A 16,582-nucleotide genomic window follows, 5' to 3' on the forward strand; every position below is an offset into this window, starting at 1 on the left:
GCCACGCCTCGCTTACCGTCTCGACCCCTCCCCCACGCCTCAAGAGAGGCGCTCGGGAGACACGACCACCGCAGGGGTTACCCGAGAGGACTCGCTGGGGACGGGAAGCGATGCCGCCGCTCGGCCTCGGGCACCTGAGGGACAACCTGGAGCGCTCCAGGGGCACCGCAGAGGACCAAGGCGAGACACGCTCACACCCCGACGAGGGGATACGTGGCGTGGCGGCGGGGCAGCCCTCCCCCGCCGCGGGGGAGGGCCGCTCGCGAGACAGGACGCCGAGCAGGCGAGGAGGCGAGAGTGTCTGCCGCGTCACAAGACCCCGGCCCCGCCGACACCACAAGGCACGGGAGACCGAGGTCGGGCCGGAGTCCGCACCCCTGCCTTCCCCCCGCCACCCACGGGCGGCAGAGGAGAGGCGAGGGACCCGCAGGCAGAACGAGAAGAGAAGCCACGTTCGCCATGAACGTCCCCGTCCCTCGTCTGGCGCGGCTTAGGCCCGGCCCGGGGGAGCATGACTTCACCACATCGATCAGGTGAGTGAGTGAGTGAGCGAGCGAGCCAGCCAGCCATGTGGGGCAGGGAGGCCCCAGAGGGGAGGGCCCGGCGAGGACAACCACCAGAGGGGCCTGCTTCAGCCTCGCCAGGCGCCACCCACTCCTCAGTCCTCTCCGAGGAGAGCGGCCAACGACCCCAGGCGGGGAATGCCTGACACGCGGCACGGAGCCTACGGGGGTGGGGTCGTGCCGGCCACCACCGGGTGCCTGCGGCGGGGAGCGCACGGGGTAAAAGACCCACGCCGCCACCTCACCCCACCGCCCTCGGGCCACCAGAGACCGGAGGTGGCACCACGGGCCACGTCAGCCGGACGCACACACGAGAGCCGGCGCGCAGGCCCGGGCGGGCGGCTCAAGTGTCAGAAGCGGAGTCGGCTACCAGGCCAGGGCTCACGCAGAGAGAAACCCAGAGCCCCGCACGCGTCCGGAGACCCAACACTCGGTGACAGACACCGAGGAAGACCGTGTCAGCACCTATCTGCTGGCAGAAAATGCCCAACACGACAGGAAAAATGACAGCGCCCAGAAACGGGGCGGGTCCACGATTTGCAGGGGGGACCCCGGGACCTCGGTCCGGCCACCTGCCCCCAGCCCTACCCCCATAAATGGCAGCCCCGAAGCTCTCGGGGGCCATCTGATCGACCGGGGTGGGGGGGTTGGTAGGGGGAGGGGAGAGGGGAGGGGGATTAGGAGGAGGCTTAGGAGGAGAAGTGGGAATGGGAATGGGAATGGGAATGGGAATGGGAAGGGACGAGAGGGAGACGGGATCAGGCCGGGGACGCCCTGCCCTTTTCTCGCCCGCGTGGCCGGGGACTCGGGGAGATGCCACAGAGGCGCCTCCGACGAGAGGGCCCCCCACGAGGGACCGCTCCCGAGCACCGGGCCCCGGGCCGGGGAAAGCCTGCCTCCCCCACATCCCTCGCAGGACGCCCCCGTGCCGGTCCCCGAGTCCGGATGAAGTCTCGGTCCCTCCAACGCCACCGGAACCCACGCGGGCAGGCTTAAGGGGCGGGGGGCACCCCCTCCCAGGCCTCCCGCGCCAACAGGGGCCGGCCCAGCCACGTCTCCGGATCCATCGGGACTCAGAAAACATTTCATCCAAGGAGGCGCCTCCGACGACCGGGAACCCCAGCGCGCCCGTCCCCGGCCTCACCGCACTGGGCCCGGGCCGCTCCTCGCCTCACGAGCAGTCGTCCAAGGGACGCAGACGAGGGCCTGACCACCTAGCCGCCGGCGGCCCGGGCGCGGGACACTCTCTCCCTTTCCCCCACGGCGGCAAGGCGCAGGCCGTGTCCGATCGGCTCGGGTCGGTCTCCGCGGCTGGAGGGGCACAGGCGGATGCTGGTCGACCAGGCCAGGCCACACGGCTTCCCCCGGCACACGAGATCCCGGGAGCGCGGCGACAGTCACCCCCTCATCATCCTGCGAGTCCAATCTGCGCCGAGAGCAGGACGCGCCCGCGGCTCAGCGCCACGGGGACTGTCACCGCCGGTGTCGCCAGCCTCCCCGAAGTCTGCCTCGGGCCCCGCCGCCGAGCCCCATCCCTTGCCGAGGTCGCCGACGCTCGGGAGAAGAGGGACAATCTCAGAGCGGCAGCCAGATGGCGCCCGACAACCGTCGCCAACGTCCCCGGAACCGATCCCGACCGCCGCCGGCCGCCCAAACGCCCGAGCTCGTCCCGGACTGAGGCGCCGGGCGGCCCCGTGGCGTCCGCCTCGGAGCCCGCTCACCCTCGTCACGGCACGGCACGGCACGGCACGGCACGACACGAGGCGACACGACGCGACGCGGCGCGACGCGACCCCGGCAACAGATCAGGGCGGGGAGGACGGAGGGAGCCGGGGTTTGGCAAGACACGGCCGGCCGGGCGGCTGCCGCGAAGGGGACGCGCTCCCCACGCGATTCCCCGGGCGGGGGAGATCACACGGACACGCCGGCGGGGCCGGGGCCCACGCCGCGGGTGGCCCAGAGCGACCAGGACGAGATCCCGGGTTCCCGGGTGGGAGGTTGGGAAGGGGAGGAGGGGAAGAGGGAGGGAAGGCGGGGGCTGGCAAACCGAAACCAGGCGAGCGCTCAGAGAACAACGCAGGAATCGGCTTTGGAGTCCGTCCTCTCGAATGCGGGAGGTCTTTCGAAAGCAGACAGGCAAAGCCCAGAAGCTAGAAAAGAAAGGATGAAGACCGCGAACCCCATCGAAGCGGAAAGAAAAATCGATCTCGGCACAGATCGCGACAAAGCCCAAAGACAACAAACGGGCGCCTGGGGAAAACGCACTCGCGGTCGGTCGTGAGAACACGGACGTCAGCACGGCTGACCACAACCGCAGGAAGGAGGAGGGAAAACAAAAAAATGCGGGCGGGGGTTCGGGGGGGCGAGTCGATAGCCACCCGCTCGGTAAATCGAGGTTCAGTGCATCTACACAGAGCAACACTGTGCATGCGCATCCGCGTGTCTGGGTGTGCGTGTGTGTGTCGGTGCGTGTGTTTGACACAGTCAACGTGGACAAGGAAACTGTAGCCCCATCCGAAAAAAAAAAAAAGAAAGAAAAGAAAGAAAGAAAAGAAAGAAAGGAAAGAAAGAAAGGAAAGAAAGAAAGGAAGAAAGGAAGAAAGGAAGGAAGGAAGGAAGGAAGGAAGGAAGGAAGGAAGAATGGAAGGAAGGAAGGAAGGAAGGAAGGAAGGAAGGAAGGAAGGAAAGAAAAGAAAAGAAAAGAAAAGAAAAGAAAAGAAAAAGAAAGAAAGAAAGAAAGAAAGAAAGAAAGAAAGAAAGAAAGAAAGAAAGAAAGAAAGAAAGAAAGAAAGAAAGAAAAAGAAAGAAAGAAAGAAAAAGAAAGAAAGAAAGAAAGAAAGAAAGAAAGAAAGAAAGGAAGGAAGGAAACATGAAAACAAACGACAAAACCCACCACCAAAGGGAAATCAAGTTGTAGAACTACTCTGGGGTTTAAAAACAAAAACAAAAACACCGTAGAAAAAGCACAACCGCAGCCCATCAGGGGTTCCTCTCCTCAACAGCCCAAGAACTCTGTCAACTCCACCTCCTAGAAGCCAGAAAACCAGGGATGAAACACGCGCGGGAGACCCAAAAGGACGTTTTCAGTTTAAAAGAAAAAAAAAATTATTTTTTTCCTCCCCCAAATGGGGGAGGGGGCGAGGGGGGAGGATGGAGCGTAGAACTCAGCGGCAGAGTGCCTGCCCAGCACGCGCAAGGTCCAGGGTTCGATCTTCAGGACTTCCGTTCAAGTAAATAAGGAAGTCGGTAAGTCAGGCAATCACTAAGTCAGGCAACAAACCAGCAAAAGAAACGAATTACCTCCCCTCCCCGAATAAACAAACAACCACCGAAAGCAACAACAGCAGCAAGAACCAAAAAAAAAAAAAAAAAAAAAGGCCTAAATAAATAAATAAATGTAAGTAAGTAAATAAATAAATAAATAAGTAAACAAACGAACACAATTTTAAAAAGGGGAAAACGCACGCATTTCCGTTTCTAAGAGATATCCGGACAGGCCCAGAACCTGGAATCTCGACAGCAAGTTCCAAAAACAAGCAGAAAGTGCCTGCTCCTGACGGAACACGTGATAGAGACCACCGTTCGAGATGGGGCCGGGTGGGCGGGCTGGCGGGCGGACACAGAGCTCTCGACTCATACCTGACAGAATCCGCTCTCCGACAGAAGACAGAAGGCAACACGAATTGAACAACCTTTTATTATAAAAACTCTTATAAAAGTGGCTATAGAGCAACGTATCTCAACATAGTAAAAGCTGCTTATGACAAAACTACAGCCAGTATAATACTCAATGTTGAAAATTTGAAAGCCTTCCCACTAAAATCTGGAACAAGAAAAGAATGTTGTGTCTCACCACTTCTATTCAATATAGCATTGGATTTTCTAGCCATAGCAATTAGACAAGGAAATTAAAACAGTTCTAAACTGGAAGAGAAGAGGTAAAATTGCATTATACATGGATGACATAATACTAAATATAGAAAACCCTAAAAGCTCCACACAAAGACTACTATAGTTGATAAAAGAATCTGGCAAATTAGTAGGATACAAGATTAACATCCGTAAGTCAGAGGCATGTCTTTACACTAACAATGAAATATCAGAAAATGAAAGTAAAGAAGTAATTCCTTTTAAGACTGTATCAAAAAAAAAAAAAAAAACTTAAGTATAAATCTGACCAACAAAGTTAAAGACTTATACTTGGAGAATTACAAAATGCTAAGGAAATTAAAAGTATTTAAAGAAATGGAAAGATATCCCATATTCTTCGGATTGGAAAAATTAATATTGTTAAAATGACCATATACCCAAAGCAATCTACAGATTTACTGTGATTCCTATCAAATTACCCAGGACTTATTTCACAGAACTAGGACACATCATACTAAAATTTATATGGAATCAAAATAGACCCAGAGCTGCCTAAGCATTACTGAAGAAAAAGAACAAAGTTGGAGGAATAATCCTTCCAGGCTTCAGACAATACTACAAAGCTACACTAATCAAATCAGCATGGTAGTGGAACAAAAACAGGCATATGGATCAATGGAAGAGCATAGAGATCCCAGAAATCATTCCACAAACTTTTGGTCAAGTAATCTTTGACAAAGGAGGCAAGAACATACAATGGAATAAAGACAGTCTCTTCTGTCAGTGGTATTGGGAAAACTGAACAGCTGCATGTAAATCAATGAAGTTAGAATACTCCCTCACACCATACACAAAGACAAACTCTAAAAGACTTATAACTTTAACCTAAGACAAGGTACTATAAACCTCTTAGAGGAAATCATAGGCAAAACATTATCCCACATAAATCTCAGTAATGTTCTCCTGGATATTCTACCCAAGCAATTGAACTAGAAGCAAAAATAAACAAATGGGACCTATCTAATTAAACTTATAAGTTTTGTCACAGCAAAGTAAACCATAAACAAAACAAGAAGACTACCTACAGAATGGGAGAAAATATTTGTAAAAGATGAATTTGACAAGGGCTTAATCTCCAATATATATAAGCAGCTCATACAACTTTGTAAGAAAAAATCATAACCAATTAAAAAATGGGCAGAAGATCTAAGCAAGCAATTCTCCAAAGAAGACATACAAATGGACAAAAGGCACATGAAAAAATGCTCAATATCAGTAATTATCAGAGAAATGCAAGTTGAAAGTACAATGAGGTATCACCTCACAACAGTCTGAATGGTCATCATTCAAAAGTCCACAAAGAATAAATGCTGGAGAGGATTTGGAGGAAAAGGTATCCTCTATACCATTGGTGGGAATGTAGTTTGGTGCAGCCATTGTGGAAAACAGTATGAAGAGTCTTCAAAAGACTAAAAATACACTTACCATCTGATCCAGCAATCCCATTCCTGGGCTTATGTCCAGAGGAAACCTTCAATCAAAAAGATACATGCACCCCAATTTTCATAGCAGCACTATTTACAATAGACAAGACGTTGAAACAACCTAAATGTCCACTAACAGATAACTGGAAAGAAGTTGTGGTGTATTTATACAATAGAATACTACTCAGTCATAAAAAAAGAATACAATAATGCAATTTGCAGCAACTTGGATAAACCTGGAAAATGCCATTCTAAGTGAAGTAAATCAGAAAGAGAGAAACATTCCATATGATATCACTTAAATGTGGAATCAAAAAAAAAAAAAAAAGGCTAACTTATTTACAAAACCAAAACAGACTTATTTACAACACCAAAACAGACTCACAGACATAGTAAACAAACTTATGGTTACCAAGTGGATAAGGATGTGGAAAGGGATAAATTAAAGTTTGAGATTTGCAGATACTAGTTACTGTACATAAAATAGATAAACAACAAGTTTATACTGTATAGCACAGGAAACTCTATTCAATATATTGTAGTAACTTATAGTTAAAATAATATGAAAATGAAGATATGTTGTTCCTATATTATTGAAGTATTGTGATGTACACCAGAAATTGACACAACATTGTAAACTCACTATACTTAAATAAAAGTATATTTTTAAAAATGGGCAGAAGACAGATATTTCTTCTAAATAGACATTTCTCCAAGGAAGACATACAGATGGCTAACAGGCACACGAAAAAATGCTCAATATCACTAATTATTAGGGAAATGCAAATCAAAACTACTATGAGGTTTCACCTATTACCAGTCAAATGGCCATCATTAAAAAGTCCACAAATGATAAACGCTGCAGAGGATGTGGTGAAAAGGGCACCCTCCTACACTGTTGGTGGGAATGTAAATTGGTGTACCCACTTTAAAGGACAATATGGAAGTTAATTTAAAAATTACTTGTTACCATGTGATCCAGCAATCCTACTCCTGGGCACATATCTAGAGAAAAATATAATTCAAAAAGACACAGGCACCCCAATGTTCACAGCAGTACTATTTACAACAGCCAAGACATAGAAACAACCTAAATGTCCATTGATAGATGACTGGATAAAAAATTGTGATAAATTTTTACAATGGAATCCTACTCAACTATATATATATAGTTGTAAATAATGTGTATATATAATATCATTTGGAGCAACATGGATGACCTGGAGATCATCATTATAAGTGAAGCAAGCCAGAAATAGAAAATTTCTACATTTATAAGTGGAATCTTAAAAAAAAAAAAAGACACAAATGAACTCACCTGCAAAACAGAAACAGACTGACAGACATTGAAAACAAACTTATGGTTCCCAGGGATGAAAGGGAGTGGTAAAGGATAAATTGGGAGTTTGAAATTTGCATATACTAACTACTATATATAAAACAAATAACAAGTTCATACTGTAAAGCACAGGGAACTATTCAATATCTTGCAGTGACCTATAATGAAAAGGAATATGAAGACAAAAATATGTATGTATATGTATATATATGACTGAAACATTATGAACACCACAAATTACACAACATTGTAAAATGACTATATTTCAATTAAAAAAATGCATAAACGTAATAAGAATAGCATATGAAATACAATTTAGGGACCTGTGGAAATTATTGAAGATCTGGAGAGACCAGCTTCAGTTAGATTAAGTCGAGAGGCTTCTATTACCTTTTCACAGATAGACTGAATGAAGATACAAATCAGACAATAGTAACTAATGTTTGGAGACCACAGAGAAAATGAAGAGGGGTTAGGCTGGGGCCACCGTTCAGTACAGAAGTCTCATGGGCTTCTGGCTTATGCTTCTGAATTGTATGTCCTATGCCTTTTAATGAACATCTGAGTTGTACAGAGATGAGAGAGGTTACACCTGCAGACCCTGAATTCACCGTGAAGCCTGGTTAGTCCTGCAGTATTCTGAGCATTGCTGGAAGGCTCTCTGTCATTTTAATAATATCAGATTTATCACTTTATTTATTGTGCATTTGCTATATAGAAGGCACTTTACATATAAACACACTGGAATTCTTTAAATTCCTAAATAATTGTTGAGTCGTTTCACAGATGAGAAACTTGAGGTTTCTATCAGGCTGATCTATCCACAGTTATAGTTAAGAATCAGCAGTTTGTTGACACTGTCTGCCTTATGCACTTAAAATTAGTGAAAAATACAGCTTTGTTACATGTTTTCAAAATTTATAATAACCAATAAAGAGTCATGAGTTTATCTGAGCATGTCCAGGGTATTTCACACTATACCTCATGTGATAATTTTGTCAATAAACATTTGTTGTTTTCCAGTGTCTATATATCCCTGATTGTATCTGAAGGATATAAAAAAAGTCCGCACAGAAACAGCAAACAAGGTCTGAGCCAACTGTACACAAAGTCCCCTTGCCCAGCACCATCATGTCAACTCTCTGCACACAGAACTGGTCAGGGAAGCCCCATCAGAACCCGAGTATCTGTGAACTTTTACAAAATAGTGACCTGAATGAAGTGGTGTGGATTTCCATCAAGAATTACAGGCTTTTGTGGATTCATCCCAGAGAAAATTCTTCAGAGATGTGCTGCTAGAAAACTTCAGCCATCTGGTCTCAGTGAGTCTGTCAACAAAGACTTCTTTACTTAAGTATCCAGACAAGCTTCCACATACCTCAGACCTCAATCAGCCCCCATTCATGTCTGGTCAAAGCCACGGCAGCTGTCTGAAGGTGTTTACATCTAGTTTGTCCATCACTACACTGGTGCCTTCCTGATCATGATTCTTGTACTCAGTTCTTTCTTGTATTCAATCTCTAAGACACAAAACAGTGCTGGAAAGTCAGTGATTATTTCTTGCATGAATGAGTAAGTGGATTAAAGATTTACTAAGTAAGTGTAATACTGTAAGCATTAAGCTGTGCAAATTAAAATAACATAGTACAAAGAGCAGATATTTCCCTTTTCTACATAGAACTTAGATTTCTCTGGTGGAGCTAACATTTATTGGATTGCTTTTGACAAAAAAATATAGTTCAATCAACTGTGGAGTCATCTAGTTCCTTTCTAGTTGAAAACACTGAGCATTCTTAACTCTGTCTTTGCTCTCAGTTCTCTCTGCACTGGCAACAAAAGAGTCTCACTATTTTGTCTTGGAATCAGAGTGATCTTTCTGCTCTGGTGAAACCGTGAATGTTTTCAGTTTTCAAGATGTTTTTCTTCCAGCAGATATTCCTATGGCTTAGTGTAGACTGAGCTGGAAATAAAAATCAACTTCCAGCTTCTCTCTGGAAGGAGCTAGACTGCACATCTATCTCATGGGCTGACCCTCCCAGCTGCTGTCCAAAGTCTACATTCTAACTCACTCCTCTCCCTGGAAGCTGGCAGGGCCCTCTGTGAGCTTGAGCTGGCAGGGGGGTAATCCCTGCAGCTTCTGCCCCTCACTTGACCCAGCAAAAACTACCACGGCCCAGCTTCTCCCTGGAAGGAGTCTGACTGCACATCCAGCACCCTGACTTTTCCAGCTACTGCCTGACTCTGTCCTCTAGCTTGTATGTCACTTAGAGCAAATGGAGCCCAGCACTCATTAGTTTCCTGGAGTCTGCAGAGAACAAAGTGGCAGTTCCTCATGGCCCTGCAGGCTTTCCCACAACTACCCCCCCAGCTTGCTCCAGCAATAGAAACCAGCTCCTACCTTCTCTACAGACAGTGTCAGGCTACACATGCAGTGCCCCAGCTTGTCCAATTGCTGCCTGAGGGCTGGCTTCTAATTTGCCTCTCCTGGGGCACTGACAGTACCTCAGTCTCTTGGGAGCACCTAAAAAAGGCACTATGAGCAAGAACAAGGTTTGAGAGGCACCTAGAAACTGGCTGGGCTGACTTGTGCCAAACATTTCTGACATAAGGCAAGACTCTGAAGATTGGGAGAGAAGGCTATTTGGTCTAAGGCAAATAAACTAACATGGAGTCAAGAAAAATGAAGAAATAATGAATATACCCTAAGGAAAAAAAAAAAACAAAATGAAAACAAAGATACACTCCAAAAACAATGACTGTATGATATGGAGATAAGCGATATACCCAACAGAAAATTCAAAATAGTGTTCCTAAAGATTCTTTCTGAGGTCAAAGGAGTAATGTATGAAAAAAAAAGGGGGGGGGGAATAAATAAAATAATGTGAAAATACTTTAAACGAATTATGTAACATCAATCAGTCCAAAGACAAAATATTGGAGGGCCAAGAGGAAGACAGAAAGAAGCAGAAAATATATAGAGATAAATCATATCTGAATTTTGTTCCAAACCTGAGGAATAAAACAGACATCCAGGTCCAGAAACCCCAAAGGACATCAAGTAAGAGAATTCAAAGTGAATCACACCAAGACACTATAATCAAATTGTCAGAAGTTCACGACAAATAGAGACTGTTGAAAGCAGCAAGAGAAAAATCAACTTGTTATATAAATACAAGGTAATTCCCATAAAACTACCACTTGATATTTTCAGGAGAAACTTTGGAGGCCAGAAAAGACTGAGATAACATAAGCCAAAATATTGCAAGGTAAAGAAAAACTGCCAACTAAGAATACTACACCTGTCCACAAAAGAAAAAAAAAGGAAAAAAAAAAAAAAAGAAAAAAGAAAAAGAGACAGAGAAAGAATTTCTCAGACAACCACGCCTAAAGGAATTTAGCAAGAACTTTCTTAAAAGAAATGTTAGAGGGAAGTCTTCAAGTTGGAAGAAAAGGATACTAAACAGCAACACAAGAGCAGAAGACAAACTGAAACTTAATGGTAAAGGTAAATATATACAGAAAAACAGAATACTCTATTACTATAATGATGGTAGCAAATTGCTACTAATACTACTATAAAAGTTAAAAGATGAAAGATTTAAAATAACTATAACTAAATTAGATTGCTAGATACATAATAGAAGTAGATGTATGTAAACTGTGATATCAGTAGCATATAATATGAATGGAGAGATAGAGGCTTCTTATGTGCAAGTGAAATTAAGTTGCTGTCAACTTAAAATAGGCTGTTATAACTAACACATATTGCAAACAAGCCCCTCGGTAACCACAAAGAATATACCTGTGGTAGAGAACAAAAAAAGAGAAAAGAAATAAAAACATATTAATACCAAAAACAATGGAACACAAAAGAAGACATGAAAAGAAAAAGAGAAAAACTGCAAGACAAACAGAAAACAGTTCAAAAATGACAACAGTAAGTCATTCTTGAGCAAACATTATTTTAGCTGTAAATGGGCTAAACCCCCTAATAAAAAGATACATAGTGGCTGAATGGATTAAAAAGCCAAGATCCACCTATATGTTGTCTACAAGAATTCATCTTAGATTTAAGGACACACATAGGCTGAAAGTAAAGTGATGGTAAAAGATATTCCATGAAAATGGTGACCAAAACAAAGCAGGAGAGGCTATTATACTTATCCCAGACAAATGTGACTTTTAGCCAAAAATGGGACAAAAAATGTATTATGTAATTATAACCATGTCAATTCACTAGGAAGGTATAACAATTGCAATTATTTATACACATCTAATATCAGATCATCTAAATATGTAAAGCAAACATTGACAGATGTGAAAGGAGAAATTTAATGCAATACAATAGTAAGCATTTCTATACCTGATTTTCAACAGTGGATAGAACATTGAGACAGAAATCAATAAACAACCAGTGGACCTAAACAACACTTTAGACAAATGGACCTAACAGACATACACAGAACTTTTCATCCAGTTGCAGAATAATTCACACTTGTTTCAAGTGAAAACAAAATATTTTCCAGGATAGATCACATGTTATGTCACAAAAGGGACCTTACAAATTGAAGAAGACTGACATCATACCGAGAATCTTTTGTTGCACAATGAAATGAAACGAGAAATCAATTACAGCACAAAATTAAAAAACTCCACAAATATGAGGAAACTAAATAACACAATCTCAAAAACCACTGGGTCAAAGGCAAAATCAAGAGAACTGCTGATTATAAAATTTGAATTTGAGAAAGCATAACTCACTTCTTCTCCCTAAGACTTTTAGATAAAACTAGACTCATCACAAGGCAGATGTCTGTTATTTATGACTTATTAACTGTGACTAATGGCAAATTATACCTCTACATGCAACAGGACACCTTTCATGTGAAACATTGTACTAAGTGCTTAGGAGTATTGATTTTTAAACTGAGGTCATGTTTAAAGTGTTCTGTATAGAAATCAGTGAATTAATTGTGAATGTCTATTACTCACTTCAATCACAGAGAATTCAGAAGCAATGTCCAGCCCTGCACATGACTGAACAGGATTCATGCAGATCTTGGGGTTAGCAGGTGCAGATTCTCTAACTACACACCTCAGATGTCCATTACCAGACATGTGGACAAAGTCAGCATCACAAGCCTGTGGCTCCAGGGACTTCTACACTGAAAGATGGCCCTATTCTGACCCTCCAGTGACCTGAGGTCTCCCATTTCTTTCTACCTCTCGGCTTTGATGGTCATTCAGCATTGCTTCCCCAGGGTCACACTCACTCCCACTGGTCTGACAGTAACAGAATCTTCCAATAAGTTTCAGGTATTTCAGTCCTTCAAAAATTTCCACAGGACCCTATGTGCTGCTCTATCCACTGCAGTTTCTCTCAACATACAGCCATATTTAAGGAAAAAATATAATTTCTACATTGTTTTCCAGTGTTTAAATGTGAACGAAGTTTACTTACAAAATGAAAACTGGATGGATTTGTACAAGAGGGAAGATAAGTATTTTATTTAAAATTGGCAGCCATTTTCAGAGGATGCAGTTACTAATCAAAACTATGACACTGAACTCAGGTCTGATCGCTGACCCCTCACTACCCTCCGTGCTCCACACTCACAGGAGCACTGCTGTTGTCCTCTGTGCCTCCTGCACCTGTGCTGTTTTCAGCTGACCTCATTCTGACACATACACCAGCACAACTAGACAGTGAGCCTCTGCTTCCTCAGTCTCCCTCCACTGTGTTCACCAAATGACTAATGCACATCAGATGCCAATCAGCCGTGAGTGAGGCATCTTTCTCCTGTGCCCAAGGGACTGAGACAAAGACAGCCACTCTCATTTTGGTGTAATGTGAAGACTTTCAACAGCACAAATACTGGGAAGGAGAATATTCAATTTCTGGGCCACAAAACATCTCAGGGACCTAGGGAAACATAACCAGAGCCCCTTAAATCTTTTATTACTTCTTGGTTTTATAGAGAAGATTCAGGCCTGTGGAGAAGCCTGCTCACCTACTGGCAACAGAGAAAGAGGAAGGACTTGCTTCTTTGTGATTGCTCTGTCAGGATCACAGCTAACCTCCATCAGTCTCTGGATTTTCATTTACAAAAAGTTCAAGCACTAAAACACAACTGAAAAAGGAGAAAGAAGCCACGACATTTTAATTTTCCACAATACCCAGGCTCACCTGCCACAAATCCCCTAACCATCACCTGGCACTGTGATCTAAGAGAAACAGAGACCATTTCTCCTCTCCCAGATTCAGAACTAATATGGCTTTACATGCTGCTGCTTATATAGAAAATATGAATTCTCTTAATTTACATACAAGTAAATAAAGTCATTGAATTTTATATGTTAATGAATCCATGCTACTTAGAGTCTTACTCAATTCCCCCAACCCTGAAACCCAGGAGGCCCTGATTAACACATGTGTATTTCACTCTCCACCTCTATGGAAGCCTCTCTGAAATTACTCAGATTTACTATTCTTTGTTTATTCACTGATTCTCCAGTATCCACCTCAACCCTCTGGAAACCTCATTCCCTCCCTGTCTACCTTGCCCCTGCCCCTCAGGATACACTTATCCTCACACATCCTGCCTCTACTATGTAGGGTTTTAAGTAATGTCACTTCCTCAACAATGGCTTCTGTCCCATGTAATTGGCTACTCACCAAGGAACTTCTGAATTTACTCCATAATAGAGTAGTTTAATTAGTAATTAGTACTCCATGCTGAAGAGTTCAGTGACACCCAAAGCTCAAGTTTCTCAACATGTGTATCATAAATGGAACATCTCATATGTAGATTTCACTGAATATGTCACTACTTCATGAGTCCTATAATACAAATGGTGAACCACGATTAACAGGAAGACAATCAAAATAAATCTGGTTGATGTATGTCTTCTTTTTAACAATATATTTTCCATTTAATGAGGTAAATCATGTAAACACAGTTATGGAACATATATTATGTCTACAGATTATTTCTGTTTTTTTTTTTTTTTTTTAACAGTCTCAAAAGTAACTTTCTCAACTTTGCACAGAAGTGTCACTGTGGATTCTGTTTTTTCTCAGTACTGTAGAAAATCTGAAACAAAAAGTTCTGTGCTTGTCTTTATCTAAAATAACTTGTAATGTATCTGCATTCTCTCAGATTATGAACCCAAGTGTGTCCATCTATGTCCTTCTACTATGGTCTGTCTTTGTCTACATGGTGCACACGATGCTTCAGCCTCACCCCTTGTTATAGTGTATTCTCAGTGCTGTCCTGCCTGTGAACAGTTGTAAGCTGTTCTTCTGAGGGGGAGCAAAGTCTGTAATGACCTACATTGCCATTCTGGTGACATCACCCCACAATATTTTTTATTTCATTTCTGATATCTTCTTTAACCCAATAGTTTATAAAGAGTATGCACATTAATTTTCACACATTTGTGAAATTTCCTATTTTCCTCTGTCATTAACTTTTGGTTTTATACCATTATTGTCAGATATGATACTTGATATGATTTCAATCTTCTTACATTTGCTGAGCCTTGTTTTGTGACTTAACATATGACATACCTAGAGAATGTTTCTTGTGTGCTTGAGAAGAACTTGCATTCTGTTGCTACTGGGTGGAATATTGTGCATATGTCTGTTAGGTCTATTTCTTTAAAGATGTAGCTCAAGTAAATATTTCTTTATTTATTTTCTGTCTTTAAAAACATAGACTGAGAGTGAAGGGATGGAAAAAGATACTTCAAACAAATAGGGAAAAAAGGGGTGAGCTACACCTAAAACAGTCAAAAAGACATTAATCTAGCAAAGGTCAAAAGAGGCAAAGAAGGTCATTATGTAATGACAGAGGAGTCAATCCATCCAAAAAATGTAACGATTATAAATATTTATGCATCCAACATCAGAGCAACTACATATATGTATAGCAAAAACAAGCTAAATGGCAGAATAAACTACAGTATGATAACAGTTGAGAACTTTAACACCCCACTCTCCACAAGTGATAGATCATCCAGACAATAGTTCAATATAGGATCAGTTGACATGAACAACACTAAAGATCAAATGGTCCTAACAGTCATATATAAAATATTCTGTCTAACAAAAGCTGAATATACATTCTTCTCAAGTGTACACATTTTTTTTTCTAGACAAGACCACATATTAGGTCATATATCAAATTTCAACAAATTCAAGACTGAAATTATATCAAATGTCTTCTCTGATCATAGTATAAAACTAGAAATCAGTAGGAGGAGGAAAACTGGAAAGCTCATGAACATATAGAAATTGATCAACACCCTCCTAACCAAAGAATAAATTTAAGAGGAAATAACAAAGTGTCTTGAGACAGACTAAAATGGAAACAAAGCATACCAAAGCCCATGAGATATAGCAAAACCAATTCCGACACGGTGATTTATTACAATAAATGCCTAACTTAAGAAATAAGAAAGAGCTCAAATAAACAATCTTACTTTTCTCAAGGACCTGGAAAAAGACCAAACTGAGCCAAAGTTAGCAGAAGGAAGAACATAATAAAGATTACGGCAGAAGTCAATGTGATAGACAAAAAAACAGTAAAATTTAGCAATATTAAGAGCTAGTTCATTAAATAAATAAACAAAATTTTGAACTTTTAGCTACACTACACAAAGAAAAGGAGAGAGGACCAAAATCAACAAAATTATAAATAAGAGAGAAGACATTGCAACTCTACCACAGAAATAAGAAGGATAATAAATGACTATGAACTACATGCAGATAAACTAGACAACCTAGATAAATGGAAAAAAAAAATTCTCAGAAACATACCTACCAAGAGGGAATTAGGAAGAAATAGAAAATCTAAACGAACCATTTAACACTGTGGAGAATAAATCTGTAATCAAATCTCTTCAAATGAAGAAAAGCTCAAGATCAGACGGTTTCACTGGTAAATTTTACCAAATATGTAATGAATTAATGCCAATCCTCAAGTCTTTTAAAAAATAGATGAAGAAGGAAAATTCCCAAATTCATTTTACAAGGCTAGCATTGCTTTCAAACTGCCAGAGAAGAAAATTTAGGTCAATAACCCAGATGAATGTAGATTTTAAAATTCTGAATACATACTAGCAAATCAAATAAATGTGATGCCATCGCATTAATAGAACAAAAGAAAAAATATAATGATCAATCGATACAGGAAAACACTGAACAACCTAGGTATAAAATGAATGTAACTCAAGGCCACGGTTCAAAACATACTCAGTAGTGGAAGTCTGAAACTTTCCCCTACTGTCAGGAACAAGGCAAAGGAGCCCACCCCCACCACTCA

General features: G+C 42.5%; 1 protein-coding gene across 34 annotated transcripts in view; it reads right to left on the minus strand.

Moving 5' to 3' along the window:
• LOC141578015 (uncharacterized) overlaps nt 1–16,582 on the minus strand; it is a 48,126-nt gene that overhangs the window by 20,208 nt on the left and 11,336 nt on the right. For 7 of the 34 annotated variants that reach the window (XR_012507896.1, XR_012507885.1, XR_012507892.1 and 4 more), the window contains one exon: nt 5,919–5,964. The exons of 20 other annotated variants lie outside the window; for them this stretch is intronic. Coding sequence is in view for 1 of the 14 variants with exons in the window: in XM_074366565.1 (XP_074222666.1) it covers nt 5,919–5,964; nt 8,469–8,522 (100 nt within the window). In the remaining 13 variants the exon portion in view is untranslated. Of the gene's footprint in view, nt 1–5,918; nt 5,965–8,468; nt 8,585–8,634; nt 8,777–13,267; nt 13,388–13,932; nt 13,948–16,582 lie in introns of those variants that run through there. 7 more of the 34 variants (XR_012507888.1, XR_012507902.1, XR_012507881.1 and 4 more) reach the window with 5 other exon arrangements.

Source organism: Camelus bactrianus, chromosome 6 (genome assembly GCF_048773025.1).
Source record: "Camelus bactrianus isolate YW-2024 breed Bactrian camel chromosome 6, ASM4877302v1, whole genome shotgun sequence".
Lineage (NCBI taxonomy): Eukaryota > Metazoa > Chordata > Mammalia > Artiodactyla > Camelidae > Camelus > Camelus bactrianus.